Source organism: Sprattus sprattus (assembly GCF_963457725.1).
Source record: "Sprattus sprattus genome assembly, chromosome: 5".
NCBI lineage: Eukaryota > Metazoa > Chordata > Actinopteri > Clupeiformes > Clupeidae > Sprattus > Sprattus sprattus.
The window spans coordinates 43942658-43960480 of NC_137924.1; the positions used below are offsets into that span (position 1 = coordinate 43942658).

General features: G+C 41.0%; 1 protein-coding gene and 1 long non-coding RNA gene across 4 annotated transcripts in view; both read left to right on the plus strand.

Annotated features, from left to right (window-relative positions):
• LOC308365267 lies at nucleotides 1–4779 on the plus strand. The gene is made up of 5 exons (XR_013968651.1): nucleotides 1–262; nucleotides 424–1057; nucleotides 1346–1436; nucleotides 4342–4469; nucleotides 4585–4779. It is a non-coding gene; the product is annotated as an uncharacterized lncRNA (long non-coding RNA).
• Nucleotides 4780–9360: 4581 nt separating this feature from the next.
• Nucleotides 9361–17823, plus strand: part of LOC308364981 (polyadenylate-binding protein-interacting protein 2B-like) — an 18510-nt gene continuing 10047 nt past the window's right edge. Inside the window, exons 1-2 of one of the 3 annotated variants that reach the window (XM_080838277.1) lie at nucleotides 13549–13574; nucleotides 13759–13812. Coding sequence is in view for 2 of the 3 variants with exons in the window: in XM_080838275.1 (XP_080694401.1) it covers nucleotides 9372–9408 (37 nt within the window). In the remaining variant the exon portion in view is untranslated. Of the gene's footprint in view, nucleotides 9409–10147; nucleotides 10301–13548; nucleotides 13575–13758; nucleotides 13813–17823 lie in introns of those variants that run through there. The other 2 variants (XM_080838275.1, XM_080838276.1) reach the window with 2 other exon arrangements.

The following is a 17823-nucleotide window of genomic DNA, read 5'->3' on the forward strand; positions in this document are numbered from 1 at the left end:
ACTGGCATCTATCTACCTAGATGGCAGAGAGATCTGCAAGATAGTTTACCACCTGCGAAGGAATTACTTGATGAATGAAAATCTCAAGATGGCCTACCTTCTGAAGTGTATATATAGATTGATTTCTCATGTATAATGCCGACTTCAATGAGTTTATTGATACAGATCGTAACACAGACATCAACGAACTTGATACATTTCAGTTGTTTTTTTCTGGTCGGGTTCTGAGCTAGCGGATGCAGAAATTCAACTGATATGTCCGGTAAGTCTGTAAGATAAGAAAACTTTGGTTGAATAGTTGTTGCTAATTTTTTAAGTAATTGTGCAGTCCTGTTGAAAATATGTGTTTTAAATGTTTGTTTAGGGATTTTAAACTGCACCAATGGCTCATACATTTTTGTATTGGTTTGTGTTTTTCTCCAGCCTCCTCCCCTGCCAAGACAGACACATTTTCTACCTTCCCATGACAGGCTGGACGACAGTGGATTGGAGTACTCAAAGTACTAATTCAATCAAAAGCTCCAAACATACTCACAGAATATGAGAAATCTGGTACCATATGCACAAAAAACAGGGTGCTACTTGTGAGGGTTGCTGTCAGCAATCTTGAGGAGAGATGAGGATTGTAAGTTGACGACACTGTCAAAGTGTGAGATTCAAAAGTATTGACAGTGGAGTGGAAGTTGTTCTTATATATCTCATACTTAAAATTAATATTTTAGTCAATACATGTGAAGTGTGAGTATAACTGATGGCAATACATGTTTCTAATTGAAGAGTTCAGGTGCAAAAACTTAAAAATTTAGGTATGATATAAAGGGAAATATTCTCAGTGCCTACTATACGATAATCATGCCAGCTGTGTTTTTTCCAATTTACCACAAAAAAGGTCAGGTGGACTTCTGAACTCTTCAATGTGTGTTTAGAAATGGTTTGGTTGATGCTGTCTGTTATTTTCAGTTACCCATCCAGTGATGACAAGGTGCGTCTTGACAAGAATGTTGTCACCACGTTTCCTAAATTGAGTGTCAAAATCCAGGAACACAATGAGGGATATGTAAGTGTTACCTTCCCACCCCACATTTTACTGATGTACCAAATGTTTATTGTTTCAGAAATAAGGGCCATTGTATTTTTGGTATTATTGACTGATGCCTCATGTCCACTCTCTACCTTCAACCCATGAAAAGGAACACTTACCCCCCCCCCCCCCCCAATATCTCAGTAAATATAGCCTGTAAATTCAAATGAATAAATTGGATGGAATATTTATCTTTGTACATCTTAGTTTGACTTCGATAGCCAGTTTGAGGGGAAAGCTGATCTTTTCCTTCGCAAATGGCAGATGAACATCATCCCTAAGCTAATGAAGGTTGCTGCGTTGGAGTTGTCTGAGGATCTGGAAAATCCTTCAACCACCAGGAACAACAGTGATGGTATGTTGGTTCGCATTCAGAAAGATAGGGGGGAAATGCACTTATAACTTTTATGCAATGGATAATAACTGAAGCCAGTTTAATTGTTCAAGATAACTTAAAGTGCATATGACACCTCAATACTATTTTTTTTTAATAAATAGAACGAAGGTGGTATTTCACAATCGATATATATATGTTGAGGAAAAATATACACATTTGACTTGTTAAAATCATCATTTGAATGCAGCGCCACTGAGCTACCGACTTCCCAAGCGACTCACTACCACCCTGCGTTAAAAAACTTAAATTACTTAAACGGAGGTACTCTGTTGCACTTGGTCGCCATTTTTCCTGACAGAAAACACATTTTCTCAGGGAGCCACCGGCTATTTTCTCAGTTGTAAATATGCCTTCACGGTGTGTTGCAGCATATTGCTCGAACGTCAGTTCCCATTCTTTTAGCCTTTTCAAATTTCCAAAAGACGAGGAAGTACGCGAGAAGTGGGTGCAGAATGTGTGTCGCACAAGAGTGCCTTCTCCAGCAAGCTTGAAATGACAACTAAAGTAATTTGCTGTGAAGTAATGCTGGAAGCATTGCTCTCTTTCCATTAAATAGGGAATGTATTTCACGTATTTAGAATGGCTGACCTAACAAACAACAGCTGTGAAAGAGCTACAGTACCTTGCGTAAGTATTCACCCCCTTGGATGTTATACCCTTTTATGGCTTTTATAAATCAGTCATGGTCAATATAAGTTGGCTTTTTGGACAAAAAAAATCACAAAATAGCTCTCTTTAATGTCAAAGTGAAAATATATTTCTACACAGTCATGTAAATTAAATACAAATATGTAATGAAAATAAGTGATTGCATAAGTATTCACCCCCTTTATCACCCCCTTTATATAGACTGACCTAATTCAACAGAGGTCCAGCCAATTGGTGCTAGAAGTCTCACAATTAGTGATATGGGGATCAGTGTGCAGTAAATGTGTCTCAAGTGATTGTAGTATAACGACACCTGTGTCTGGAAGGTCTATTCACTGGTCAGTATTCAGTAATCAGTATTCCTGGCTACTGTTACAACATGAAGACCACAGATCACCCTAAGAAACTCAGAGAAAAGGTTATTGAAAAGTACAGGTCAGGGGAAGGATACAAAAAAATGTCCAAGGCACTTAACATCCCCTGAAATTCTGTTCAATCCATCATGAAGAAATGGAAGGAATATGGCACATGTGTAAATCTGCCTAGATCAGGCCGTCCTTACAAACTGAGTGACCATGCAAGAAGGAAACTAGTAAGAGAGGCCACCAAGACACCTATGACTACTCTGAAGAAGTTTCAAGCTTCAGCAGCTGGTATGGGAGAGACTCTGCATACCAACACTGTTGCCTTGGTTCTTCACCAATCAAAGCTTCATTGAAGAGAGCCACTGTTGAAAAAATGCTCCACTTTGGTCTCATCAAACCACAGAACCTTCTTCCACTTGACCATGGAGACTTCCACATGCCTTTTGGCGAACTGTAGTCGATCCTTTTTTTCAACAGTGGCTCTCTTCCATAAAGCTTAGATTGGTGAAGAACCAAGGCAACAGTGGTGGTATGCAGAGTTTCTCCAATCTCAACTGCTGAAGCTTGAAACTTCTTCAGAGTAGTCATAGGTCTATTGGTGGCCTATCTTACTAGTCTCCTTCTTGAACGGCCCCTCAGTTTGTGAGGACGGCCTGTGCCACAATCCATCCATTTCTTGATGATGGATTTAACAGAATTCCAGGGGATGTTTAGTGCCTTGGACATTTTTTTGTATCCTTCCCCTGACTTATACTTTTCAACAACCTTTTCTCTGAGTTGCTTAGAGTGATCTTGGGTCTTAATGGTTTAACAATAGCCAGTAATACTGATTACTGAATACTGACCAGTGAATGGGCCTTCCAGACACAGGTGTCGTTATACTACAATCACTTGAGACACATTCACTGCACACTGACCCCCATTACACAAATTGTGAGACTTCTAGCACCAATTGGCTGGACCTCTGTTGAAATAGGTCAGTCTATACAAAGGGGGTGATAAAGGGGGTGAATACTTATGCAAGCACTTATTTTCATTACATATTTGTATTTAATTTACATAACTGTGTAGAAATATATTTTCACTTTGACATTAAAGAGAGCTATTTTGTGAATTTTTTTGTCCAAAAAGCAAACTTATATTGACCATGACTGATTTATAAAAGCCATAAAAGGGTAAAACATCCAAGGGGGTGAATACTTACGCAAGGTACTGTAAGAGACTGGAGGCAAACGGTACATCTGCCTCAATGAGGGGGGCGTTATACTTATTAGCAGCGAGGCTAGCTAACTTCTATGTCATCACTGTCAGAACTCGGCTCTTCTGCTGGCTCGTCTTCCAGATACGGCTCAATGCTCACAATCACCTTTACAAACTGATCCGGATCGAAGTCTTCCTCAATCTCATCTCTGCTTGAGTCTGTTGCAGAAAATTGCTCAAAATTGCTGAATTCTTCAACCTCCATCGCTAGTTGTGTGGCGTGGGAACGAATGAGGTCTACTGCCAGGTGACCCTGTGATGTCAGTGGTGGTAGACTTCATTCGTTCCCACACCACACAGCTATCGATGGAGGGTGAAGAATTCAGCAATTTTGAGCAATTTTCTGCCACAGACTTCAGGTTTCAGGTAAGCCGGCACTGCTTGCCGAAGAGCGTCGCGAAAACCACACTTTGAAATCGTGTACAAACCTAATTTTTCAATCATCGGGTTTACACATGACTTCAAAGTACTATGTTTTATGTATAGTCTTGATAATTATATGCCGTTTACCTTTTTTTTTTAGGTGTCATATGCACTTTAACCTTGTGTAATGGTAGATATCTAATTTGGATTCTAATATTTTCATGTAGACATGCTTTGCTTCAAAGCACTTCAGATGCTCATACACCTTCTTCCACCAATGCCATCAGGACGAGGGGCTGGATGGAGTCGCTGCAGTGTTAAATCAGCCATTTCCTACCTCATGGACTTTGTGCAAGTATGTTTGTGTCTTATGACTTATTGGTTGCATCACTGAACCTCCTGATGTTGTGTTGTGGTCTCCTCCCCATGCTGGTTTAATAATGTAGTAATTCAAACGTTTTGTGTTACAGCCTAGAACGAGCATTTCATCATTGCTTGAGAATCCTGATTCATCGAGAGGCCACCAGCCTAGCATTGTGTGCATTGGACACCCAAGCGGAGCTGCCCAGCAGTAGCTGATCGTCGCAAGAAGTGACAAGATTGCTATGCCACTTGGAGATGAAGGGCTGATGTATTGGGCCTTATTGAAAAAAAAAACATTTACATTTGCAGTCGAGTTGGAAATTATATTAGAAGATATCAAGAGTCTGTGGATTTTTGTTTAGTTTTTTTTTTTTACTTTTTTTCTTTCATTTCCAATTCAGTTGAATTTGTTTTTGTTTGTTTCAGAACCAGTTGCTGTATGGTTACCTGTTAGTTTTTTTTTATATATATATACAGAATAAAAATACAGAGAATGGGAAATTGTAGTTGTTCTCAGCTTAGTCTTGTTCAAACACAATTCATTTAAGCGCCTTTTCCGACTGGCCAAAAACTGGTTTAAACCATTTAAAATTAAAATAATTATTGTGTTATTAGGTGAGTATAGTTTTTTTAAGTTGAAAGTGCTTTAAATATTCATTTTTTTTAACTAGTTTTTAAAGATTAATCAAATTATTGTTGTATACTATTATATTACATCTCATAAAAAATTATATACAGGATTTTTAAACAAATAATGCCATTAAAACCAACTAATAACAGCACATTTCTGTAAATGTAAGCATTATTACCCGTATAACAATGTTAATCTACCATCTTCATGGGTAATTTAATTTAACAGCACATTTCTGTAATTATGAGACCAATAAATGGATTTAGTGTGTGAACAAGTGATAGAGAGAGGCATATTCTCAAAGGCTGAAAGATCAGGTAAGTGACTATACACTAAAAATTATAATAAACGGTAATTTTCTGGCAGCTGGGGCGCCAGAAAAAATACCGTAAAATAACATTAAATTACAACATTTTCACATTTTAAAACAATTAAGTGACCTAGAAAAATGGAAAATAAATGTTGTATTACGAATAATGTTCGTAATACAACGTTTATTTACCGTTTTTCTAGGTCATTTAATTGTTTTAAAATGTGAAAATGTTGTTATTTAATGTTAAAAAACCTGAAAATAAGGGAAAATCTTGGTAAAATTACAACTAAAAACTGTATTTTAATTACGGGAAATAACCGTATTTTTACGGTACAGTAATTTTCTGTTATTTTACGGTATTTTTCTGGCACCCCAGCTGCCGGAAAAAAACCGTTTTTTTACGGTACAGTAATTTTCTGTTATTTTACGGTATTTTTCTGGCACCCCAGCTGCCGGAAAAAAACCGTTTTTTTACGATTTTTTTTTTTACAGTGTAATCTATGTTTTTATGGTGGATAAACTCAGAACTTGAAATGAACAACAGCTTTTATTATACACCATGCATACATAGGCTTATTGGCTTTTGCTCATTTCAGAACTGTGCACCAGTGTTTAGTTGTGCATGTGTGTGAGCGTGTCTGTTAGTAGGTGATTGAGTGTGTGAGTGTGGATGGCAGACAAGAGTTCTTTAGGACTACGAGCTCTGATTTCTCCCTGCTGACTTTGATTGAGAGCACACATTAACCTCTAACTCACACATAAACTTTTCTCTCTCTCCTCCCCCGCGCTCCTTCTCTCTCTCTCGCTCTCTCATACACACACGCGCACACACACACACACACACACACACAAACTCACACACACACACAAACTCACACACACACATAGAGGATATGTGCCCTCGTGGGTGTTCAGGGGATTGTTACCACCATTCAGAGAGAACTTTTCTGAGACAGAGAGAGAGATAGGAACAGAGATAGTGAGGGGAGAGAGAGACAGAAGCCCTTTGTGGATTTGTTTCTCCAAGCCCTGTAGTATTTCTAAACCAATTTACCTTGGCCAAATCTGGAAGCCATTATAGATGCTGTGGTACTCCCACATTGAATCACAGGTCTCACCCACAGACCAACCTCCATACCTCCACCTTTTCTCTCTCCTCTGACCCTGTTCTTTCATGTTTTTGTTGTTAATGAAATGGATTTCGTTTTGCAAAAAATATGTTCAGCAACTGTCTCCATGTTTGTCTCCCTTTCTCTGTCCTATTTCTTATCTTTGCCTTTTTGAATATTTGTTTTGACAGAGTCTCGTGACAGGTCTGTACACAGGCAGTGTTTTCTTCCTCTCTACTCAGACAGGACGTCAACCAGTCAGGTGACAGGATGATCTGTCACTGTGTGATACATCTCTACCTCTCGAGGAGACACCTAAAGCTATAAGTCATTAAATCACAGCCATTTCTTACTGTGAACACATAAAATACTAATTTGGAAATCAATACCAAATGTTTCAAAATGGCCTCCAGCACCCTGTTGTTTCCCAACTGCAAGCTTCCAGGCCCAACCTGTTCACCATTACACGGCAAACTCCTCAACTGCTGTCCTGCGGTGCTGATGACAACTCACTGCATGTCATGGCTAACTTCCTCAATGAGTCTGCAGAAGCGTGTGTGAGAGAGAATGTGTGTGTGTGGGTGGGTGTGTATCTGAGGGGGTGTGAGTGTGTAAGTGCAAAATGCGTACGTGAGCTCCAATATGTGCCTTCCTGTCTGTGAATGTATGGCTGAGATTGTGGGTGTGTAGACAGACTTGGGTGTTTTTAAATGAAGTGTGTATGTCTATACATGCAAACGTATGTGTGTTTATGTGTGTGTGTGTGTGTCTCTGTGTGTGTGTCTTCCGCCCCTGCCTTTCCTGTGCCTCCGGTCCCCACCTCAGGCAGTGGACCCCCACCCCTGTACACATGCACAGACACACACACACCTTCCATTTTTCATTTAGATGTATGATCAACATTGTGTTCCTCCACCCACCATGACTATGCCCTCAGAAACCCCCCCTCCCCGGCCTAATTTGTGCCCTGAGTGGCCCCAGGCTGTGTGCTGGGAAATTGTTGGGAGGAATACGCAGACACCCTAGCAAGGTTCTAAAACCATTCCCCTCCCTCTCTTTCTTTCTTTCTTTCTTTCTTTCTCTCCCTTCTATTGCTTGTTGTGACTGATTTATGGGTTTTTGATCAGGTAAAAACGTTTCTTTTCAGATCTGGATCTGAAGTCCTGAACCTTACTATAATGGTTATACTGATTGTTGATTTTATTCACACACAGACTATTGAGTTTTCATTCACATATTTTCCACCATGTGCTCCTCTCCACCAGTCCATATTTCTAATCAAAATTTGATACAATTATTTGTACTCTCGATTTAGTCTGTGTTTAGGGGCCATTTACTTTCATTTATGCACATATATACTGTATATATGTATGTGAGTGCTTGCATGTGTGTGAGGGGATGGGGTAGCGGTGGTGGAGGTAGTTTTTTTGCAAGAAAAAGTGTAGAGGGAGGGAATAAGGGGGCAAGGCTCCCCACAGTTACTATAATAAATGGCTTCTATATGGAGCTATATCGCAAAGAGGCCCCTCTCTCTCCAGCAGACGACGGCTGGAAGTGGACAAAAGGGCCATTACTCACATTCACCCCAGCAGTCATCCAGGCCGTGTCTTACTGTTTTCAGTGTGACTCAATCGGCCACTAGGGGAGTATAAATCTGCCTGTCCTGTGTTGGCATAAGCAGGATTACCTCCAGAAGTCCTCCAAGCTTTCCACTACCTTTGGGAACATGGAGGCTATTTGGGTATCGTTAGTCCCATGGCATCGTCTTTAAAGTGATCTTGCCTTTCCCTGTCATCTCTATGGAAAATCTTAGTGACTCCCTTAGTGAGTAGTTGTCAGTTACAGCACACAGACAGACAGAGAGACACACATACAAATCAAACAACACTAACTCATGTGCGCTGCAGTAGTGACCTGCTGTCACCCTCACACTCACACGTGGTTATAATAATCTGAATAACAGCCCCATGTGGGCGGTAAGGATGAGTAGAGAGTAACAAAATGGTCGGTGTGTCTGAAAAGGTCACTTTTTTGTGAGTGTCTCTGCAGCACGTGTAAACCTACACACTTAACATCTGCCCACTTTAAGAGGTGGTGACGTTCATTAGGCCTACACTCCAGCACTTTGGGGGAGGTTGGAACATTTGAGTTGGGCGCCACTTGTTGGACACAGAATACAGTGCAGCTAAGCGAGTTGTTCGAAAATCGTTGGAGGCCTGTGTGCTATATCAAATAGCAAAATGTCCCCTCGATTACCTGTCTGAAATATGTTAGAGCTCAGCAGTGAGCATTTACAGTAATAGCGTGTTAGCGTCATTGTCATCATAGGTCAATTTGTTGAAAATTGAAATGTTTCTCTAAATTAAAGAAATGGAAGGATTAAAGTTAGGATTAGGGTTAAGAGGGGTTAAGGTTAATATAGCCTGTACGTTACCCAATACAGCTGGTGAAATAGACGTATTGTAAAACAGGTAGCCTATAATAGCCTATTGGTTTCACCGCCGAAAACTAAGGAAATTCTGTTACTGAAAACTAAGGAAAGTAGGGCGCTAACAATCCGCATGCATTTTTTTCACGAGGCCTGAGTTCAACAAAAGAAGAAATTTGATCACTGCTCTTGAAAAGTCAAGTAAAACTTGAACAAATTACACAGTTAACATGATATTATTCCCTATGACATTTTCTCTGTGAATGGTGTAGTATTGTGGTTGTAATAAAATTATGTCAATATCCATGTTGATTGAAAAGTAAAACTACCAATCACCAGTCGGTACACTTGCACAACTGTAATCACGTGACTGTTTCCTGCCTGCCGTTGTGGCACATTTTTTTTTTTTAGAAATGCGCAGCTGTTTGGACAAAACAGTAAAGAAAAGAGGTACATTTGCATCAATTGTAACGGGATTTCTATGATTGTATTGCTCCTTTTGTTCTTGATAACCTGACTGGTCAGACCGCCTTGTAACTGCTGCTGATAGTTATTTTCAAGGCATAGGTAGCTCTGGTTGAAATCGTTGTTGATACCGTCAACTTGGTGAGTAGGCTATTCGCAGCTTCATGACAGGTAGTCTATACAACGTAGCACAAAGGCAACATGTTTGTTGTTTCGACTCGATAGTGGAATCGTATCGATTTGATCATGTTCAACACGTATTTGCTTTGGGTGTTAATGAATACAATTTTAAATGGGAACACATTTACTGAAACGAATCATTCGAAAAATATTAACTTTTCTATCTTTACCTTTATAACTTTAAACCCTGGAAATATATGCAACATAACAGGAATTTGCACATTTATTTATTTAGTCTATTTATTGAGGAGGTTACAATCTGGAGTTGGCCACGACAAAGGACAACAGCGTTGTTTTGTGCAAGTCGATGGGGGTGATCCTTCTAGTCTTTCATACATCTTATGAGTTTAGGCCAATCGTGTCTTGCCTTTACACTGCCACCGTTTATGTTTGTTAAGTTGGGTGTCTGTGATATTATCAATTGACTTTTAATTTTAGTTTATGTGCCACAAATGTGCCATTCTCTTCGAGGAAGCCACGCATGTGTGCGTGTTGTGAAAGGAGCATTCGAAGGAGGAGGTGGCAACGTTGAATGTTTGTTTAAGCTGTGACCACATGACCATCGTGTTCGTAATGCATTTAGTCAACGCTAGCTAGCGGTAGCTGTCCTGCTGCAAGTGAATTACCGTGCCACACATTGTGTTTGGAATAAGCTTCGTAGAGATTTTGAGAAGCCCCACAAGATAAAACATGCCAGGTAAGAATATCAAGCTATTTTAAACATCGGTTGTCAGCATTGGCAACCTTCAGTTGATATTTATCTGTTAGCTGTACCTTTCCAGATTCCGTGTTTGTTTTGCAAGCTAGGACTTGGATGTAGCCAACGTTATTCAATCGTTCAGTAACGTTAACGTTAGCTATTCTTTGTCCACTGAATAAAATCTATCAGTAGGCTAGCTATCTAGACGTAAGCAATTTAGTATGTCATCTTACATTAATCTGGTGACGTTAGATATTTAGTCTTAACGTTATTTGCGAACCGACGTCTTTTGCTTTATTCTCGGACAGAAGCATGTTAGCTAACGTTAGTTAGCCATTGTTATATCGAGCGTTGTCACCAACATTAGGTCAGGAACTGACATCTTCAACAGTTTCAATATTTTCTGAAATCATAATGTCTTCACAAACTGATAATAGAGTAACTGTTAGTGAACAGATGATTGCATTGGGCCTACACAGATATCTAAAAGTATGTACTGAAAGGCAGTTAGGTAGTTATTGCTAGACCAGAACTGATAGTTTAAAGTCAGCTAACATGCTATCGCCAGCTAGCTAGCTAGATTGTCGCGTCCCCTATATAGCATCAGTGTAGCGCGGCCTGTTGCAGCCATAAGTTAACCTTGATGGAAAAGGCTTTGTCTGATCTAAAAGTATACTCTCTGATTAGTTGGCTAAATCGTTACTGAAAGACTAAATCCCATGCGAAATACGGTTATTGAGGGAGAACGTATAACCGTTATTTACATGAGAAAACAAGATTTGCGGAATGCTAACATAGTTGCGGGATACGGAGTTTTGCCTGAATCTAGCACGCCGACGTTAGATAGCCATCCAAGCTCCATTAACAATAGTTGGTCATACCGTTGTAAATAACAAGGTAACATCATTTATTTACCTTTTTAGCTCGGAAACAAATATGTTACAGTAAGTACGTTTTCATGGATCTAGATGTTGAGGCGTTTTTTTCTTGTAGTGTTGTTGTTTTTCTTGCATTTGTGATTAGCATGCAAAGTTAAATGATGTTAGTTTTGGAGTAACACAACGGTTATCCCTTATGTTTAGAATTCTAGTTATATATCTTGTAACTTTTGAACTTCGTGGCCTTTTTTATGAAGTTTGTCATCCTATCGACAGTGCTCTTTAGATTAGTGGGTACATTAAAGCCTGTGTTGACATTAGACTACTTGATTAGCCTTTAAAGTATGTGGCACATCAACCGTTAGTAAACCTCAGCTCATAGTGTCCTGGTTGGTTATTTCAAGGTGCAGTTCTTGCTAACTGGAATGGGTAGGCTAGGCGTCAAGGGGACTCTTGTTACATAACGTATGGTCCATGTAATCTTGCAGCGCTGTCATATTATCAGACTCATAACGCGCCATTTTCATAAAATAGCAACACAACTATGTAGTTATGTAACGGAACAGTTCGTCTATGTTGAAGCTAATGTATACACTGTGTCTGGTATGCATTCATTGACCGATTGGTCGTAAATGTAACACCTTGTTTAGACGTTGCAACACGTGTTTGGTGTTTAGGTTCACCAAGACTCATTTTTCAAGCGGCGATATTGAAAACCATATGGTCCACGTGAGTTCTATCATGTTACCAATCCTTTTTACTCTCATCTTGACAGACTTAAGGCCAATGTAATGGCTGTTTTAGCCTTGACCTACTTGTGTATCAGTCAAGTTGAGAATTGTCAGTATGATCTGAGACGGGATGGTTTAGTTTATTGAGTAAGTAGGTAGGAACCATGTTCTGTGTACCATACTATAACATAGACTTCATAAAGTCACACCCATAACCTCATAAAGAATCTTGTAAATAACCATTTGTTGTGTAATGTGCGGCTGTTATTACAGTCCAGTAGAGCTGCATTGTTGCGATGGAGCGTTACCTTTTAGGCTGTCTTGCCTTTGTTTTCATGTAAGGGGTCGTGTGGCCACATCCCTGTGCCAAGACACTCACTTGCGCTCGCAGCCTGTGTTTCAGCTGTCAGGTTCTCTGGTACATGAGGTACAACTGAGATAAAGAGGCATCGGATTCCTCCGCATCTCATTCCTGGTTGGCAGTGATCCACCATTCCAGCAGTGGAGCTCGAAATGGGAGATGTTTATCAGACTCTATGGTTTCCATACCCCCTGTCTGTCTGTCTTTCTCTTACTCTTTCTCTTACTCATTCACTCTATCTCCCTCTCTCCCCCCTCTCTTTCACGTGTTCCCTCCCTCTTCCTTTCCCCACCTCCCCTCTACCCCCTGCAAGTTGCACTAGCCTGCATGCCAACACAGTTGCTGCCAAGCTCCCCTGGCCTTTGGCTCACATGCCAACAGCTCAGTTGGCCGACTGAACATTTGTCCGTTTGACTTGCAGGTTTTTAAGTTACAGGGACATGTCCTCTCTTCTCCCCCTCCTGCCTTGTGTTGTCTGTTTGTTTGTTTTGCCTGTATCACTCCCATTTGTCATTCCAGTCCAGAGTTGGGGACAATATTTCATGTCGGCCGCTGACTTACAAATGTCATACCTACACTCTTAGTACCACCAATGGCCAGGTACATTTAGCTGTTACCACAAATCAAAATAATTGCCGCAATAATTGTTTTAAAGGAACTTTGAAAAGCATCAGTGAATGAAGATCAGTGAAAGTGGTGGTGCATTCAGTGCTTTGCTGAATGTTATGCTGAGTGGGTTGGTAGCTACAAATGTGTGTTTTCAGGTATCAGGTTGGCCTCATAGTGGGACTGATTTCAGCAGTTTTGGTTCAGTCTAAGTGGTTGAATGCGAGTTGTGAATGTGTTTATTATGTAGATCCAGCGCTTTCTCTGAATAGTTATGAAGGGATGATTATTTTGCTGATGTTGTCAAAGTTTTTTTTATGTGGGTGACGCGTGTTAAGCTGAAAAATTGGTCAGCCCTAATTTTTTCCAGCTGTTTGGTGATCTAAGCCAACTGCAGCAGCAAATAAATGTATTGTAAACAATGACATTCATATATAAATTAAATCGAACTGAACTGAATTGGGCAGTAACTTGTGCCGACCTTTGGGCACCAATATGTCAGTCACTCCTTTTCATTGAGTCCCCATAAGAACCTTATGGGCATGTGTGAATCACCTGCTGGAAGTCTCTGGAATGTGTAGTTGTCTGTGTGGGGTGGGTGGGTGTGGACCTTCACTATATACACTCCCCTTTGCCATTTGAACCATGTCACTGCTTAGAGCCCTCAGGGGTATTCAGTAGCAGATTAACACTCGGTGAGTTATGTGGCTTGGTCTTGGTGGAATGCTCACATTGTGAAATTTGCATTTAAATTCTGTCTCTTGGTGAGCTCCTTTCTCCAGAGCCTTCTACCGTGGAATGAGGCTATATTTTAGTATGCCTTCTGCTTCCATTCATTCTATACCTGTGACCTATGATGTGGGTACTGCCAAGCTGTAGCTGCTGGCCGAGGAGCAGGACTCGCAACAGTTCCAGAACACCTGAAGAGCCTAGGTTGGTTGGTCGGTCGGTCTTAGCCTGTCTCTTTAAGCTGCTAATGAATACGGTTAGGATTATAGATGTGGGGTAGGCCTTGTCCCAGCACTGCGTTTAGCTTCTTTGTCGCTTTTAATCCCTCCGCTCTCTGACGTTGCATGGCCGGCAGTGTCGGAGCGATTTGTGTGAAGTTTGTTTGTGTCATTGTGTGTGTGTGTGTGGAGCGATAGAAGTGTACATGATGCATGTGTTTCTCGTCCCACAGTTCAAGCATATGACGTCTCTGCACTGAAACAAGTGTCGAACTATTTCTCGTTACCAACTGTTGATCCCATGTCCTGAAGCTTATTCAACTTGGAGCCCTGAGTTATTTTAATTTTGTATTTATTTAATTATTTATTTTCCCATACAGTTGTCCAATCTAATGACTTAAACACCTGGTTGGTATTGCTCTCCTTTCTACAGTCTGTGTGTGGCCCACTAGGCTAGGTCTACTTGTTGAGCTTTATGTGTTGGATCTGGTGTTGCCCTGGCTTTGGGTGGAAGGAGCACGTATGGAGGTGATCTGGTCAACTCTCGCACAAGTAGCAGGGCTTCCTGGAAAGGGCCATTTGTATGTTCTGGAGCTGTGTCCTCCTCTCTGAGCGTGCATGGGCCTCAGCTCATGTTAATAATTGATCCTCTGTCAGCAGAATGTTAGAGAAAGGTTACTGGTGTTGGGAGCTGTGTGTCATACTAGACAATGACGAAGGTGTTAAGGAACACACACACACACACACACACACACACAAAAGTTAACACACTCAGACCGAGAAAGAGGAGTTTAGGTCAATAGGGGCGGGCGAAGCCCAGCAAATGGCCTAGCAGCCTTTTTAGCACATACTTGAGTATGGAAGCCTCAGAGCAATATTCTAATCTCAGAACTGGTCAGGTGGGTCCATGGGTTTGGATTCAGGGGAGGTGTGTGTGTGTGTGTGTGTGTGTGTGTGTGTGTGTGTGTGTGTGTGTGTGTGTGTGTGACGACGACATGGGCCTGGTATGGCAACTTGTTCTAGGTTGGGTCAAGGAGTTGCTGTATGAGCCACTGGCTTCATGTGGACACACTCCCACTATGTGAATTGAGTGGGAACAGAGAAGCAATCTGTGTGAGAGGTGTAAATCTCTTTTGGTTTAGTGTATGTCAAAATGCTTCAATTTTTTTCATTTGTTATGTATTTCCTGGAATGTTTTTCTTGATTTATTTGTTTAAAAAAATTGTAACTGCTTTTTTTTATCTTCTTCTTTCTGAGTTTATCTGCTGAGACTTGTGTTGAATGGGTGGGAATGCAAGGGTTAGCACGATCAACTTGACCCAGATGTAGCCAAGTGGAGCGCCACAGCTGTGATGACGCGCAGGCCTTGGCCTGTGGCAGGGATCTGGGTGAGGGTGTTGTGTAAAGTAGCTCCAGCCTGTAGCCCTGTGTGGATGTAGCCAAGTGCTCTGCTTTTTATAATCCCCCCTCCTGCCCTGCTTATGCAACAAGAGTTCCAGCTCACTTTCCTGTGTCAGCAGCTCGCTCTCCTCTGTCTGTGTCTGTCTGTCTGTCTGTCTGTCTGTCTGTCTGTCTGTCTGTCTGTCTGTCTGTCTGTCTGTCTGTCTGTCTGTCTGTCTGTGTCTGTGTCTGTGTCGGTCGACAAACTGGATAGAGAGAGGTGAGCGTGTGAAACATGCTGAGATTGTGAGACGTGTGTGTGTGTGTGTGTGGGAAATGGAAAGGGACTTTGTGTGGATATCTTTACCTGAGAGATGCTGTGGCCAGAAAGGAGGGACAGATTTGTGTGTTTGTGTGTTGAGCCTTTTTTCTCATTTGTCCCCCACCCACACAAACATACTTCTATACCCCTCTAGAGACAGAGACAGACACACCCCCTCTAAACACACACACATACACGCCTACATAGGGATTGGTATCGTTTGGCTTCTTTCAGATACCCGTGCTAAAACTATACTTTTAAAACAATACCGGTGCCTGAACGATACTCAATTTAGTTTTCTTCAAATTGAACAATATATTAACTGTTTAAAGTATACTATAAATATAAATACAAAACACCTGGCTTCAAACTTTTTAACTTCAACAATATATGAACTGTTAGCAACAGTTTACAGTATACTTAAATAAATACAAAACCCACAATCACTCTGTACACACTACAGCTTCAAACTTCAGCAATTATTTTGCAGAAATATGAGCATATTTGCCTTCTGAGTCAAAAATTTATTATTTTGAAATCTCCCCATTTTCTGATGGGTATAAACCAATCTTTTCTATTTCTTGTTTAATCTTGTTATTTGAACACACTGACTATGTGAACTTGTACTGCCCCTTTAAGAGAATAGGTTAAGTTTTGCTGGCATCTCTGTCTAGTCTTCAGTCTGTGGTTGCTGATCTGCTTTTGACTCTTGCCTTTCTCCCCCCTTTACACGCAATGGACCCACCCTTCCGCAAACTCCGCCCCCCTTAGCAACGGTTGCTATATCAGTCAAGCATTCACATTTCCCAGGTTCTCAGCATTGGTATGAATGGCGTGGCAACATGTTTTCAACCGTGTCAATTTCAGCTCTACCCAAAGAAATCACAAGCATTTTTTGGAAAAACGGCAAGATCTCAGATCGAAGCAGGCAAAAGGGTCTGCAATATGCTTATATAGGCTACAACCACGACATTACATGCCGTGTTTGTAGACAGACAAATGCTAAGGCTAACTGTTAACTGTTGTTCTGTTTACGTTGCTGACATTCAGCTGATGGGGGGGGTCGTCCACATTGTTTGATCCACAGCAGGCATTTCTCTCTCTGGGTCTTGGGTTTCGGGAAGGGATAAAATGTTACCCCTCCCTCCAGCCTTTTTGGATATCGGCTGTCAGAATTACACATTCCAATAAGCGCAACGTTTCATTTTCTCTTCTCGAGCAGGCGTCTCTCTCATTGACTTCCATTCATCAAAATGGCTCGCTTGACTGAGGTCCCGAGCTTAGTAACCGTTGCTATGCTATGATTGATCAGTAACCGTTTTGGGGAGTGGTCACGGAAGGGTCCATTGTTTTGTTGCACTTGCTGTACGTCGGGTTGTTTGAATCTTTTTGTGCGAAATACAGCCACACCTTTGACCGTTTACCTTTCGGCAAAAGGTTGATGTCTAGCTCGCTACTGTAGCTAAACAAACGGTAGGCTATTGTTACTTGCCAGGACGGTCATCAGAGAAGTGCAACGTTAACTAGCGCAAGTGAGGTGATGCTTATGTTGGCTGTTACATCCGTCTAAAGCCTCGTTTACATGGACCCTAGATTGTCAATCTGATACAGATAGCTAATACAGATAGCCCTATCATTTAGACGAGCACTCTCTATCCGCACTCTCTATCCGCAACGACCGAAGTCTGGGGTAAAAAGTGAGTAGATTTGAATCGGTACGGGAGCTGGTGTTCGTCTGCACGGATTCACGCGCCCGATGACGTCATTGCGCCAACCAATATATACATCACTTGTTCTCCTTCTACTTCACACTCGTGGTGGGTCTCGAATTCACGCTCATGAATCCAGCATACTGATTTTTGTTTAGCCTCCTATCTTGATGTAATTCTTTTTTATTCAGACGTTACATAACTCTCATGACCACAAATATAAATTGGCCAGCGATTTAATTAGCTTTTTTCTTCATTAATGTAGAATGGTCAGAGCAAAGCCTCATGGGAAATGCTCAAGCTCAACCTCTCAATAAAGCAAAGGCATTTAAACAACTCGTAGACATATCATGTTGCACTGTTCCAAACTCTTTATTATCAATAGAAAATCAAATTAATTTTTGTATAACCTATACCGATTGTATTAACCACTATAATGTATTACTGTGCAGATTAAATGTAAGCTATGTGGTTAGGCTAAACGTTGCTAATTGTAGCTTGTCTACTGGCTGCTTACCCATGTCCTCTTGTCTTCTTCTACGTTTTTTCACGTTTTTTCAGTTGTCTGTATCAGCGCTAAAGCGCC